Consider the following 15,233-nt stretch of genomic DNA (forward strand, 5'->3'; position numbering starts at 1 on the left):
TAAATATAGCCTAGTCGTGTATTTATTTTACACATGGTTTATAACACATTTCATTTGTTTTTGTTGTTTGATTGTCATGTAAGAAGCGTTGTGTTTTATACGAATATAAAAGTGACACATTCCCATATATTATTACAGCTTTCATTAATTCTACATTATTTTAGCACATATTAATTTTACACTATTAATTTTACAGGAGCCTGTGCTGCCTATAATTTGACTCCTTTTTATACAAAGACATCTAACATATACAGACTTTTAATATTTTTGTGTAAAATCGCGGTCAGACAGGCACAAACACACACACACACAAATACACACAGCACACAACACGCACACATTTCTCAAAATGCCATACACTTCAGAATATATTTGCAATGCACTACGCATGTAACACATATTTCTTCGCCCCACACGCATTTAACAGTCTTTCATATGTATCGCAGAAAGATTTTAGTTCCAACTGCGGGTCAGCGGCTTAAAGAAAAGTTATTGTGGCCTTGATTCTGGGGTAACACATGTTTATAAATATAGCCTAGTCGTGTATTTATTTTACACATGGTTTATAACACATTTCATTTGTTTTTGTTGTTTGATTGTCATGTAAGAAGCAATGTGTTTTATACGAATATAAAAGTGACACATTCCCATATATTATTACACCTTTCATTAATTCTACATTATTTTAGCACATATTAATTTTACACTATTAATTTTACAGGAGCCTGTGCTGCCTATAATTTGACTCCTTTTTATACAAAGACATCTAACATATACAGACTTTTAATATTTTTGTGTAAAATCGCGGTCAGACAGGCACAAATACACACACACACACACACACACGCACACAACACAGAACCACACACAACAAACACACAGAACCCACACACACACACACACACACACAAGAAATAGACATTTAGGACTTATTTATGTTATTATCTTTATGCACTTTGAATGTGCTGTCTATAATTTGACTCTATCCTTGTTTTGTTGAAAATAACTGGGCATACATAAGAAACCGGGCAATATATCTTTATAGAAATAACACTTCTGCACTCTTTGTGTATTTCTATCAGTTTTATTCAGGCATTTATAACACAACATGTTTGATATTGGTAATTTGATTCTGGGAACACATTTTAAGTTACTGCTGCACATGTATTACTGTTTTTCTTGTTTTTTGTGTAAAATTTCGTTGTTGGCTTACAAAGACATTTCTTTGAGAAATGTGTAGCATAACCAATTACCCATCACGGCCACTAGATGGCAGAATATCATATTAATTATTCTGGGATAACATTTCTCTTTGGGCATTTCTATCAGTTTTATTTATGCTTTTATAACACAACATGTCTGCTATTGTTAATTTGATTCGGGGATAACACATGTTTATAAAAATAACGCTATAGCAAGCGGTAATGTCAAATTCTGAAAATAGCCATTTTATATTGAATTACTAACATTTTTCTATTTTAGCGCTGACACAGCCACATATATTATTCCAGCTTTCTTTAATTCTGCATTATTTTATCACATGATGAAAATAGTCATTTATATTGAATTACTGCAGCTCGCGGCGCGTTACCACTGGACTCGTTTCTCAATTAATTTCCCAGCTGACGACGCTATCTATAATTCTGCGTATACCTTAGGCGTGTATTTACATGACAGTGTAATTATTTCTCACAATAAAACAACAGCTCAAATTTTAAGTTAGCTAACAGCATAATGATGACAAATGCATCTTTGCGGAATCTGATAACGACACGCTGAACAAAGGACGGAGCCTGACAAATACACACAACACACAACACGCACATATTATGAAAAATGACAACCATTGTATGTGATTTAAAAGACTTTAGTTAGATTTATCAGGGGTGATTTAGTTTGAAAGCACGCAACTCCTCGGTAATGTCATGTGTTGGACACGCATTTAACAGTCTTTCATATGTATCGCAGAAAGATTTTAGTTCCATCTGTGCGAGTTTGCTTTGAGCGTACTGCGCAGACATGTCAGTAAACATTTTGACATGGTCAGCATCCCACGAAGGACGACCTGTGTAAGGTGTATGTACAGCAACTTTCTGCTTTCTACCTACACGGCGTCGGGATACGGTTCGTTTCTTTAGAGGTAATACAGGGGCAAAAACGCTAGAAAAGTCTGCAAGAGCAGTATCTGCAGATTGCACAGTCTGGCACACAGGTATATTGAGGGGCTCTGTGGGTGACCACATACCCTCGGAGAGCTGTTCAATTTCTCTGTTTTCAGGCGTAACTTGGGGTATGGCGCCTGTGCTATTGGCGGGCCGAGTTATGCGGGGCCTAGCGTTCGGCGCTGTACGTTTCTCTCTTGAAACGTTCGTATATTTCTGATGTGAAATCTTGGGGCTTGGATTCCCGGGTTGTTTTGGTGCAGCGTAGCATTCATCACGATCCACAACACAGATGGGCGAGAGAGATGTTGTTCGCACCGCCGTATTAGCTCTTTGTGGTTGATTCTCTTCAGTGTCGTAATTACGCCGGTGCAAAACTCGTTGTTGAAGAGGCGACGTATCTAAAAGAAAAGATACAAGTGGCGGTTAGCCGCGAAACGGCGCAAAATTGGAAAAGCTAAACGGCGACGCATAGCTATGAGCATACGTAATATTTGAAAAGTTAATGGGGACAGGTAGCCATGAAATCATTGTAACAATATTTACATAAACCTGTATAGAGCAGTCCAGATATATACTTACAAGTATGAAGCGGGAATTGTCCCACATCAGCTCCTGGTTTAACGGGAGGCGCAATGCTCAAACTCGCAGAGGCGGGAATATTCTCTTTTTCAAGCTGTATTTTCCGGGCAACTAGATTAGCGGGTGTAAGTAAAAATATAACGATTAGCGAACACAGAATTGATTTTCTACACAAAACTGCAGCGGTGAGAAGAATATATATATATATATATATATATATATATATATATATATTCAAAAATGAATTTTCTGACAGTTAGCTAGCAGCTGTAAGTAAATATGAGTATTACACAAAAGTGAGAATCGACTGTATTTCAAGTGAACAGATACCTTTTCTATTCTTGAAACATCGGCGTAACGAGTTGCCGCGTCTTTTAGGCGCATCGGGTTTCGCTGAAGTTGCAGGGTTCTTGACATCTATGATCTCCACGTCTGAACCCAGCGTATCGCGTGGTTCGGGAACACACCAGTTTTCAGCCATAGCGTCAGATGTCTCCGTGTCAGTATCTGTATGAGAAATTGCGCGTAGTTCGTGTTTACATACAAAGGATTAAAGCAACTGATATAGTATAATATAGTTTTATGGTATAAACATATTTGCGGTGTAAATTAATATAGCAAGACTTATGCCGCTATATATTAATAATTCAGTATTATATTGATGGCTACCGCTATTATTTGTTTTATTAATTTAATCATATATTTATTATGCCATAATTTGTGTAATACAATAGTTAATAGATGCTATAGTTTTACGCCATAAACAGTATATATTAACATAGATAATATATATATATATATATATATTTAGCTTTCTTACATGTGATACATGAAAGATAAATATCTTTGTACCGTGTTACAATGACATTTTTCCCTATCTAAAAGCAAAAAGGTGCTCCTAATTACCCATGATGAGATGAAGAGCAGGCCCATTATCGGCTATCGGCGCCACGGCTTCAATGCGCGCATAATTCTGCGTTATGAAATTATTGCGCCAATCGGGCGACATACACGGCTCTTAAATAAGAAAGAATGCATGAATATATAATTAATATAATTTACTTATAATATAATGACACAATCAGAATGAGTCAATACTCTGTACATTATACGCGTATAATACCTAATTGTGTGCTTGCAAGAAGGGGGCTGCATTGCTCGCGAGGGTATTGGGCTTCCATCTTAAATAAATAGGGGATAAGTTTTATCTATAACTGCGCCGCCAATAAATACAGTTTAAAACTACGTTACAAAAATATGCTTTACAGGCATTGATAATATTAGACCGCAAATAAAACAGTAAACACCTACTTTTCAGAGAGTAGCGCAACTGTTCAGAGAGAAATTACCACCCACCGTGAACACACCTACAGGAAACAGCATTATACGGCACCCGTGACTAATTGCGCGCACATGTCAGATAACAATGGTTGTTATGCCCCATCCATAAGCCTTTCTATATTAATTATGTCCCACAAATATTGCTTATACAGTAAAAAACTATATTATACATCGCTACTAAATATGCAGTTAGCTGTCAGTATAACACTAACTTATTAAACAAATAACATCCTTAATTATGGTTTAGAGATGCATAGTTAAATATAATTATGCATTTGCGAATAATAACACAACTGTCTTATATACTTACATTTAGAATAGCTCTGCTTTTTATCCTAGTCGGACTTCTGGTGGATGTCTGTTGTACTGTAGTGGGACAGGCAGCTGTATTTATCCTGAGTGTCAGAAAGCAACTCAGGTGTTAACACCCAGAAACACACCCAGTTACGCCACATCACACGCCTTCTGTTAACACCCAGAACACAGTCATACATGCAATTAATGCATGTATTAACTCGGTATTATACGCGTATAATGTACAGAGTATTGACTCATTCTGATTGTGTCATTATATTATAAGTAAATTATATTAATTATATATTCATGCATTCTTTCTTATTTAAGAGCCGTGTATGTCGCCCGATTGGCGCAATAATTTCATAACGCAGAATTATGCGCGCATTGAAGCCGTGGCGCCGATAGCCGATAATGGGCCTGCTCTTCATCTCATCATGGGTAATTAGGAGCACCTTTTTGCTTTTAGATAGGGAAAAATGTCATTGTAACACGGTACAAAGATATTTATCTTTCATGTATCACATGTAAGAAAGCTAAATATATATATATATATATATATTATCTATGTTAATATATACTGTTTATGGCGTAAAACTATAGCATCTATTAACTATTGTATTACACAAATTATGGCATAATAAATATATGATTAAATTAATAAAACAAATAATAGCGGTAGCCATCAATATAATACTGAATTATTAATATATAGCGGCATAAGTCTTGCTATATTAATTTACACCGCAAATATGTTTATACCATAAAACTATATTATACTATATCAGTTGCTTTAATCCTTTGTATGTAAACACGAACTACGCGCAATTTCTCATACAGATACTGACACGGAGACATCTGACGCTATGGCTGAAAACTGGTGTGTTCCCGAACCACGCGATACGCTGGGTTCAGACGTGGAGATCATAGATGTCAAGAACCCTGCAACTTCAGCGAAACCCGATGCGCCTAAAAGACGCGGCAACTCGTTACGCCGATGTTTCAAGAATAGAAAAGGTATCTGTTCACTTGAAATACAGTCGATTCTCACTTTTGTGTAATACTCATATTTACTTACAGCTGCTAGCTAACTGTCAGAAAATTCATTTTTGAATATATATATATATATATATATATATATATATATATATTCTTCTCACCGCTGCAGTTTTGTGTAGAAAATCAATTCTGTGTTCGCTAATCGTTATATTTTTACTTACACCCGCTAATCTAGTTGCCCGGAAAATACAGCTTGAAAAAGAGAATATTCCCGCCTCTGCGAGTTTGAGCATTGCGCCTCCCGTTAAACCAGGAGCTGATGTGGGACAATTCCCGCTTCATACTTGTAAGTATATATCTGGACTGCTCTATACAGGTTTATGTAAATATTGTTACAATGATTTCATGGCTACCTGTCCCCATTAACTTTTCAAATATTACGTATGCTCATAGCTATGCGTCGCCGTTTAGCTTTTCCAATTTTGCGCCGTTTCGCGGCTAACCGCCACTTGTATCTTTTCTTTTAGATACGTCGCCTCTTCAACAACGAGTTTTGCACCGGCGTAATTACGACACTGAAGAGAATCAACCACAAAGAGCTAATACGGCGGTGCGAACAACATCTCTCTCGCCCATCTGTGTTGTGGATCGTGATGAATGCTACGCTGCACCAAAACAACCCGGGAATCCAAGCCCCAAGATTTCACATCAGAAATATACGAACGTTTCAAGAGAGAAACGTACAGCGCCGAACGCTAGGCCCCGCATAACTCGGCCCGCCAATAGCACAGGCGCCATACCCCAAGTTACGCCTGAAAACAGAGAAATTGAACAGCTCTCCGAGGGTATGTGGTCACCCACAGAGCCCCTCAATATACCTGTGTGCCAGACTGTGCAATCTGCAGATACTGCTCTTGCAGACTTTTCTAGCGTTTTTGCCCCTGTATTACCTCTAAAGAAACGAACCGTATCCCGACGCCGTGTAGGTAGAAAGCAGAAAGTTGCTGTACATACACCTTACACAGGTCGTCCTTCGTGGGATGCTGACCATGTCAAAATGTTTACTGACATGTCTGCGCAGTACGCTCAAAGCAAACTCGCACAGATGGAACTAAAATCTTTCTGCGATACATATGAAAGACTGTTAAATGCGTGTCCAACACATGACATTACCGAGGAGTTGCGTGCTTTCAAACTAAATCACCCCTGATAAATCTAACTAAAGTCTTTTAAATCACATACAATGGTTGTCATTTTTCATAATATGTGCGTGTTGTGTGTTGTGTGTATTTGTCAGGCTCCGTCCTTTGTTCAGCGTGTCGTTATCAGATTCCGCAAAGATGCATTTGTCATCATTATGCTGTTAGCTAACTTAAAATTTGAGCTGTTGTTTTATTGTGAGAAATAATTACACTGTCATGTAAATACACGCCTAAGGTATACGCAGAATTATAGATAGCGTCGTCAGCTGGGAAATTAATTGAGAAACGAGTCCAGTGGTAACGCGCCGCGAGCTGCAGTAATTCAATATAAATGACTATTTTCATCATGTGATAAAATAATGCAGAATTAAAGAAAGCTGGAATAATATATGTGGCTGTGTCAGCGCTAAAATAGAAAAATGTTAGTAATTCAATATAAAATGGCTATTTTCAGAATTTGACATTACCGCTTGCTATAGCGTTATTTTTATAAACATGTGTTATCCCCGAATCAAATTAACAATAGCAGACATGTTGTGTTATAAAAGCATAAATAAAACTGATAGAAATGCCCAAAGAGAAATGTTATCCCAGAATAATTAATATGATATTCTGCCATCTAGTGGCCGTGATGGGTAATTGGTTATGCTACACATTTCTCAAAGAAATGTCTTTGTAAGCCAACAACGAAATTTTACACAAAAAACAAGAAAAACAGTAATACATGTGCAGCAGTAACTTAAAATGTGTTCCCAGAATCAAATTACCAATATCAAACATGTTGTGTTATAAATGCCTGAATAAAACTGATAGAAATACACAAAGAGTGCAGAAGTGTTATTTCTATAAAGATATATTGCCCGGTTTCTTATGTATGCCCAGTTATTTTCAACAAAACAAGGATAGAGTCAAATTATAGACAGCACATTCAAAGTGCATAAAGATAATAACATAAATAAGTCCTAAATGTCTATTTCTTGTGTGTGTGTGTGTGTGTGTGTGGGTTCTGTGTGTTTGTTGTGTGTGGTTCTGTGTTGTGTGCGTGTGTGTGTGTGTGTGTGTGTATTTGTGCCTGTCTGACCGCGATTTTACACAAAAATATTAAAAGTCTGTATATGTTAGATGTCTTTGTATAAAAAGGAGTCAAATTATAGGCAGCACAGGCTCCTGTAAAATTAATAGTGTAAAATTAATATGTGCTAAAATAATGTAGAATTAATGAAAGGTGTAATAATATATGGGAATGTGTCACTTTTATATTCGTATAAAACACATTGCTTCTTACATGACAATCAAACAACAAAAACAAATGAAATGTGTTATAAACCATGTGTAAAATAAATACACGACTAGGCTATATTTATAAACATGTGTTACCCCAGAATCAAGGCCACAATAACTTTTCTTTAAGCCGCTGACCCGCAGTTGGAACTAAAATCTTTCTGCGATACATATGAAAGACTGTTAAATGCGTGTGGGGCGAAGAAATATGTGTTACATGCGTAGTGCATTGCAAATATATTCTGAAGTGTATGGCATTTTGAGAAATGTGTGCGTGTTGTGTGCTGTGTGTATTTGTGTGTGTGTGTGTTTGTGCCTGTCTGACCGCGATTTTACACAAAAATATTAAAAGTCTGTATATGTTAGATGTCTTTGTATAAAAAGGAGTCAAATTATAGGCAGCACAGGCTCCTGTAAAATTAATAGTGTAAAATTAATATGTGCTAAAATAATGTAGAATTAATGAAAGCTGTAATAATATATGGGAATGTGTCACTTTTATATTCGTATAAAACACAACGCTTCTTACATGACAATCAAACAACAAAAACAAATGAAATGTGTTATAAACCATGTGTAAAATAAATACACGACTAGGCTATATTTATAAACATGTGTTACCCCAGAATCAAGGCCACAATAACTTTTCTTTAAGCCGCTGACCCGCAGTTGGAACTAAAATCTTTCTGCGATACATATGAAAGACTGTTAAATGCGTGTGGGGCGAAGAAATATGTGTTACATGCGTAGTGAATTGCAAATATATTCTGAAGTGTATGGCATTTTGAGAAATGTGTGCGTGTTGTGTGCTGTGTGTATTTGTGTGTGTGTGTGTGAGTTCTGTATGTGTTGCGTGTTCTTTACAGAACCATAAACTTATAATAGCACAATGTTGATGCCGACAGCCGCGCACAGATGTATTTTTGCATTATTTCACAGTGACTGATGAGTACCGGATGCATGGTTGGTTGAGAAGCGCCCGTGGGTGCAGAAGTGTTTGTGGCCCGCATATTAATAAAGTACAAAAAATCCCTGACCTATGTGGTCAGCATATTAATAAAGTGCAAAAACATGATAACATAAGTCCTAAATGACTAATAACCGCATATTAATAAAGTGCAAAAACATGATAACATAAGTCCTAAATGCCTAATAATCGCATATTAATCATAAATAAGTTCTAAATGTCTATTTCTTGTGTGTTGTATGTTAATAAAGTGCAAAAATCACTGACCTATGTGGACCGCATATTAATAAAGTGCAAAAATCCCTGCCCTATGTGGTCAGCATATTAATAAAGTGCAAAAACATGATAACATAAGTCCTAAATGCCTAATAATCGCATATTAATCATAAATAAGTTCTAAATGTCTATTTCTTGTGTGTTGTATGTTAATAAAGTGCAAAAATCACTGACCTATGTGGCCTGCATATTAATAAAGTGCAAAAATCACTGACCTATGTGGTCAGCATATTAATAAAGTGCAAAAACATGATAACATAAGTCCTAAATGACTTTTATTCGTATAAAACACGACGCTTCTTACTTGTGTTGTAACATTGGGGCATATTATAACTTGTGTTGTGACATTGGTGCATATCTCTTCTGTGTATATAAGGCAGCCACAAGGATAAAACCTGCTACAATGTGAATAAACACAACTTGCAATGGCCTCAGTAGATAACAAATAACTTTGCAGATGCCATCTTCAGGACACAAAAAAGAGAAAGCAAATATCAATTCAGGTACAATACAAGTACAAATGTGTTATAAAACAAAGTTCTGCTTCACAAAGATCACCAAACAGCATGAGTTTGTACAAAAATATCTGACCCTCAGATAACACAGCTGTTTTCTGAGAAAGCTAATACAAAAAAACAAATAACCTCAGATGCCATCTTCAGGACACAATAACTTTTCTGTTTGTGAGAATAAACATTTATGGGGTACGCAAATACAACAACAATTGCTTGACCTAGGTGCTATAAATTGACCTAGGTGTTATGAACCTCTGAACCGCAGTTAACCTAATTTAGATAATGTTCACCATTTAGTTAGTGTTCACCATTTACAAAAACAAATAGACAGCTTTAAGTTCTCCACTATATGAATACACTGCAAATACCCACAGCAGATTCTCTGTTTGGGAAAATAAACATTTAGTTAATGTTCACCATAGTGTTCAGTAGAGACACATATAAACAGCTTTAAGTTCTCCACTATATGAATACACTGTGAATAAAACAAAAGCTTACAGAATCAAACTCGGGGATACGTATAAAATCTATTATAAAACAAATGAAAAAGGTGTTATAAACCACGTGTAAAATAAATACACGACTAGGCTATAATTATAAACATGTGTTATTCCACAAAATACGGGAATAATATCAAAACTACAACAAATTAAACTATATTAAACTATATCAAAAGGGGAAATCAAACAAGGAGGGACAGCTGGATACCAGCCGTCAGACAAGGGGAGGGGAGGGGTCCACCCGTCAAACAAGGGGAGGGGAGGGGTTACACACTTTGATACACTTTGATAGGGGGCGGGGCACCTGTCAGATTGAGTTTGACGAAACATCTGAATTATACACTACTTATATTATCTTGAATGCTTATTGGAGGAAGCAGATCTGGTGACGTGTATTAATGTAATGAGGGTGGGTGTGACCTAAGGATATCAACATCCTTTTATCAAGGTGTGCAGCTTAGTTTCCTCAAGCAAAATTGACAGAAAAGAGATTTGAGTCTGAAAAGTTAAAAACTGTTACAGGTCTTACAGAGGGATGCAGCACTCTTGAAAGTACAAAGAGACTGGGGCGTGATCTACCATACGGTTTCAGAGTTACGAGCTTTTTTTTAATTTCTTTTTTACTTTTTATGACCTTTACCCAAGAGGGCTTTGCTCACAGAATTCTCTGGGGTGTGACTTTAGGCAGCTCTGCATTATTACCCTTTGAGCCACATACTTGTAAAGATAATAAAAAGTTGAACTAAATATAAACTGCTCATATTTCCAGAACTGTGTGGCAGTTTAAAAAAAAAAAAGCGTACTCAGGAGAGCAGTGGGAATGAAATGAGAACAAAAACTACTGTAGTTACTTTTGACCTAGTGAGAGGTCTTCTTAACGACCAGAGGTATTTTCTTTTTTGCTCCCCTTCTTCACAGGGCCATAACTTTTTTTATTTTTCCATCAATATGGCCTTGTGAGGGCTTGTTTTATGTGGGATGAGTTGTACTTTTGAATGACTCCATTGGTTTTAACATCATGTACTGGAAAACAAGAAAATATTCCAAGTGCTGTGAAATTGCAAAAAAAGTGCAATTCCACAGTTGTTTTTTGCTTTTGTTTATCATGTTCACTAAATACTAAAACTGACCTGCCATTATGATTTTCTTGGTCATTATGAGTTCATAAACACTAAACATGTCAAGGTTCTTTTTTATTTAAGTGGTGAAAAAAAAATACAAAGTTCGGTTAATAAAAAAAAAAAAAAAAAAAAGGTGTCATTTTCTAAGACCTGTAGCTTATCCATTTTTCGTGATCTGGGGCTGGGTGAGGGCTTATTTTTTGTGCGCTGAGCTGTCAAGGTCTGTTGGAGACCTCTGGTTGTCATGCCAACCCATTGGTGATCCGCAATCATGTGACGGGGTCATCGATGAGTGGGATTAGTGATGCTCTTCCAGTAAGCACAAGTTGAATGCCGCTGTCTGAAATTGAGCTGCGATTCTACCCGTGGCTGTTGCAGGCACATATCAGCTGTACAGATCAGCTGTCATATGCATGGAAAGGTGCATGCTCCGTGCCTGTGTCGGCACCAAATAGGGGAAGTCCGACATTGGCGTATTATTACGACTGATGTCGAAAAGGGGTTAAAGGGATTGGTTAGGACATTCTTTCCCTTTTTGGTTGGTTTCCCTGCAGCTGCCTGTCATAGCTGCCGCGACCAATCATACTCCCCTCCGGTCACCGCTAACACAGGGTTAATGCCGGCGGTAACGGACCGCGTTATGCCGCGGGTAACGCACTCCATTACCACCGCTATTAACCTTGTGTGTCCCCAACTTTTTACTATTTACTCTGCCTATGCAGCATCAATAGTAAAAAATGTAATGTTAAAAATAATTTAAACAAAAAAAACCTGCTATACTCGCCCTCCGTTGCAGCTCGCGCCGGCCGCCATCTTCCGTTGCAGGTTTCGGTGGCAGAAGGACCTGCCATGACGTCACGGTCATGTGACCGCAACGTCATCACAGGCCCTGCACGACAAGGACCTGCCATGACGTCACGGACATGTGACCGCGACGTCCTCACAGGCCCTGCGCGCCTGCGCTACAAAGACCTGCCATGACGTCACGGTCATGTGACCGCAACGTCCTCACAGTTCCTGCGCTAATACCATCCCTGGGACCGGAACCTGACGTGGACTACAAAGGCTCCCTCGGAAAGGTGAGTATATGTTTATTTTTTATTTTTTCACCTGTGACCAACCTGGCTGGGCAATATACTACATAGCTGGGCAATATGCTACGTGTCTGGCCAATATACTATGTGGCTCTGTGCTGTATACTACTTCGCTGTGCAATATACTACATGGCTGGGCAATATACTACGTGGCTGGGCAATATACTACGTCACTGGGCAATATACTACGTCACTGGGCAATATACTAAGTCACTGGGCAATATACTAAGTCACTGGGCAATATACTACGTCACTGGGCAATATACTACATCACTGGGCAATATACTACGTCACTGGGCAATATACTACGTCACTGGGCAATATACTACGTCACTGGGCAATATACTACGGCACTGGGCAATATACTACGGCACTGGGCAATATACTACGGCACTGGGCAATATACTACGGCACTGGGCAATATACTACGGCACTGGGCAATATACTACGTCGCTGGGCAATATACTACGTGGCTGTGCAATATGCTACGTCACTAGGCAATATACTATGTCACTGGGCAATATACTATGTCACTGGGCAATATACTACGTCGCTGGGCAATATACTACATCGCTGGGCAATATACTACGTGGCTGTGCAATATGCTACGTCACTAGGCAATATACTATGTCACTGGGCAATATACTATGTCACTGGGCAATATGCTATGTCACTGGGCAATATACTACGTAACTGGGCAATATACTATGTGGATGCGCAATATACTAAGTAACTGGGCAATATTCTACGTGATTGGGCAATATACTATGTGGCTGTGCAATATACTACGTCACTAGGCAATATACTATGTAACTGGGCAATATACTACGTGGCTGGGCAATATACTACGTGACTGGGCAATATACTATGTGGCTGTGCAATATACTACATAACTGGCCAATATATTACGTCACTGGGCAATATGCTACGTGGGCTGTGCAATATACTACGTAGCTCGGCAATATACTGCGTAACTGGGCAATATACTACAGTCATGGCCGAAAGTATTGACACCCCTGCAATTCTGTCAGATAATACTCATTTTCTTCCTGAAAATGATTGCAAACACAAATTATTTGGTATTATCTTCATTTAATTTGTCTTAAATGAAAAAACACAAAAAGAATTGTCCTAAAGCCAAATTGGATATAATTCCACACCAAACATAAAAAAGGGGGTGGACAAAATTATTGGCACTGTTCGAAAAATCATGTGATGCTTCTCTAATTTGTGTAATTAACAGCACCTGTAACTTACCTGTGGCACCTAACAGGTGTTGGCAATAACTAAATCACACTTGCAGCCAGTTGACATGGATTAAAGTTGACTCAACCTCTGTCCTGTGTCCTTGTGTGTACCACATTGAGCATGGAGAAAAGAAAGACCAAAGAACTGTCTGAGGACTTGAGAAACCAAATTGTGAGGAAACATGAGCAATCTCAAGGCTACAAGTCCATCTCCAAAGGCCTGAATGTTCCTGTGTCTACCGTGCGCAGTGTCATCAAAAAGTTTAAAGCCCATGGCACTGTGGCTAACCTCCCTAGATGTGGACGGAAAAGAAAAATTGACAAGAGATTTCAACGCAACATTGTGCGGATGTTGGATAAAGAACCTCGACTAACATACAAACCAGTTCAAGCTGCCCTGCAGTCCAAGGGTACAACAGTGTCAACCCGTACTATCCATTGGCGTCTGAATGAAAAGGGACTGTATGGTAGGAGACCCAGGAAGACCCCACTTCTTACCCCAAAACATAAAAAAGCCAGGTTTGAGTTTGCCAAAGCTTACCTAAAAAAGCCTAAAACGTTTTGGAAGAATGTTCTTTGGTCAGATGAGACAAAAGTAGAGCTTTTTGGGCAAAGGTATCAACATAGAGTTTACAGGAGAAAAAAAGAGGCATTCAAAGAAAAGAACACGGTCCCTACAGTCAAACATGGCGGAGGTTCCCTGATGTTTTGGGGTTGCTTTGCTGCCTCTGGCACTGGACTGCTTGACCGTGTGCATGGCATTATGAAGTCTGAAGACTACCAACAAATTTTGCAGCATAATGTAGGGCCCAGTGTGAGAAAGCTGGGTCTCCCTCAGAGGTCATGGGTCTTCCAGCAGGACAATGACCCAAAACACACTTCAAAAAGCACTAGATTATGGTTTGAGAGAAAGCACTGGAGACTTCTAAGGTGGCCAGCAATGAGTCCAGACCTGAATCCCATAAAACACCTGTGGAGAAATCTAAAAATGGCAGTTTGGAGAAGGCACCCTTCAAATATCAGGGACCTGGAGCAGTTTGCCAAAGAAGAATGGTCTAAAATTCCAGCAGAGCATTGTAAGAAACTCATTGATGGTTACCGGAAGCGGTTGGTCGCAGTTATTTTGGCTAAAGGTTGTGCAACCAAGTATTAGGCTGAGGGTGCCAATACTTTTGTCTGGCCCATTTTTGGATTTTTGTGTGAAATGATCAATGTTTTGCTTCATTCTCCTTTGTGTTTTTTCATTCAAGACAAATTAAATGAAGATAATACCAAAGAATTTGTGTTTGCAATCATTTTCAGGAAGAAACTGAGTATTATCTGACAGAATTGCAGGGGTGTCAATACTTTTGGCCACAACTGTACATGAAAACCTGCTTCTGAGAAGTGAATATAACTGTATCCAGTATAGAAAACGCTCTGTGCTCTTACCAGACTGGACTCAAGATGAAGCCATCCATCAGTAAAACCAATGGTTTTTCTCACACGTAAAAACACGGATCATTGTTAATCAGTGTTTTGGATCCAAGTTTCACCAGTGAGTGCTCATTTGGGTGCTTGTATGTACTTGATTTTCATGGACTCATAGACTTGTATGGGTAATTTTGATCCAAGACTCATATTGAAGATGGGTAGGTCTCCTTGAATTTTTG

General features: G+C 38.3%; 3 protein-coding genes across 4 annotated transcripts in view; 2 read left to right on the top strand and 1 right to left on the bottom strand.

The window, feature by feature from the left end:
- The window catches only part of ARHGAP26 (Rho GTPase activating protein 26), a 590,718-nt gene that overhangs the window by 486,204 nt on the left and 89,281 nt on the right, over nt 1–15,233 (top strand). The gene's annotated exons all lie outside the window — the stretch shown is intronic.
- On the bottom strand, nt 1,076–4,476 carry LOC138675641 (uncharacterized). The gene is made up of 6 exons (XM_069764054.1): nt 4,396–4,476; nt 3,868–3,925; nt 3,651–3,761; nt 3,075–3,251; nt 2,745–2,855; nt 1,076–2,563 (listed from the first exon to the last, which is right to left on the bottom strand). Exons 2-6 carry the CDS (start codon nt 3,923–3,925, stop codon nt 1,881–1,883), a joined length of 1,140 nt encoding a protein of 379 aa, XP_069620155.1. The 5' UTR covers nt 4,396–4,476; the 3' UTR covers nt 1,076–1,880.
- On the top strand, nt 5,119–7,393 carry LOC138675642 (uncharacterized). Its single transcript, XM_069764055.1, has 3 exons — nt 5,119–5,396; nt 5,614–5,724; nt 5,906–7,393. Exons 1-3 carry the CDS (start codon nt 5,246–5,248, stop codon nt 6,586–6,588), a joined length of 945 nt encoding a protein of 314 aa, XP_069620156.1. The 5' UTR covers nt 5,119–5,245; the 3' UTR covers nt 6,589–7,393.

This window comes from Ranitomeya imitator, chromosome 4, assembly GCF_032444005.1.
Source record: "Ranitomeya imitator isolate aRanImi1 chromosome 4, aRanImi1.pri, whole genome shotgun sequence".
In the NCBI taxonomy this organism is placed as follows: Eukaryota; Metazoa; Chordata; class Amphibia; order Anura; family Dendrobatidae; genus Ranitomeya; species Ranitomeya imitator.

Excerpts from the sequence above, each read along its gene's own strand:
- LOC138675641 (XM_069764054.1), bottom strand. The coding sequence starts at position 3,925 with ATGGAAGCCCAATACCCTCGCGAGCAATGCAGCCCCCTTCTTGCAAGC. Across the intron at positions 3,762-3,867 it reads TCTTGCAAGCACACAATTAG|AGCCGTGTATGTCGCCCGAT; the intron begins GTATTATACGCG and ends TTCTTATTTAAG. Across the intron at positions 2,856-3,074 it reads ATGTTTCAAGAATAGAAAAG|TTGCCCGGAAAATACAGCTT; the intron begins GTATCTGTTCAC and ends CCGCTAATCTAG.
- LOC138675642 (XM_069764055.1), top strand. The coding sequence starts at position 5,246 with ATGGCTGAAAACTGGTGTGTTCCCGAACCACGCGATACGCTGGGTTCA. Across the intron at positions 5,397-5,613 it reads ATGTTTCAAGAATAGAAAAG|TTGCCCGGAAAATACAGCTT; the intron begins GTATCTGTTCAC and ends CCGCTAATCTAG. Across the intron at positions 5,725-5,905 it reads ACAATTCCCGCTTCATACTT|ATACGTCGCCTCTTCAACAA; the intron begins GTAAGTATATAT and ends CTTTTCTTTTAG.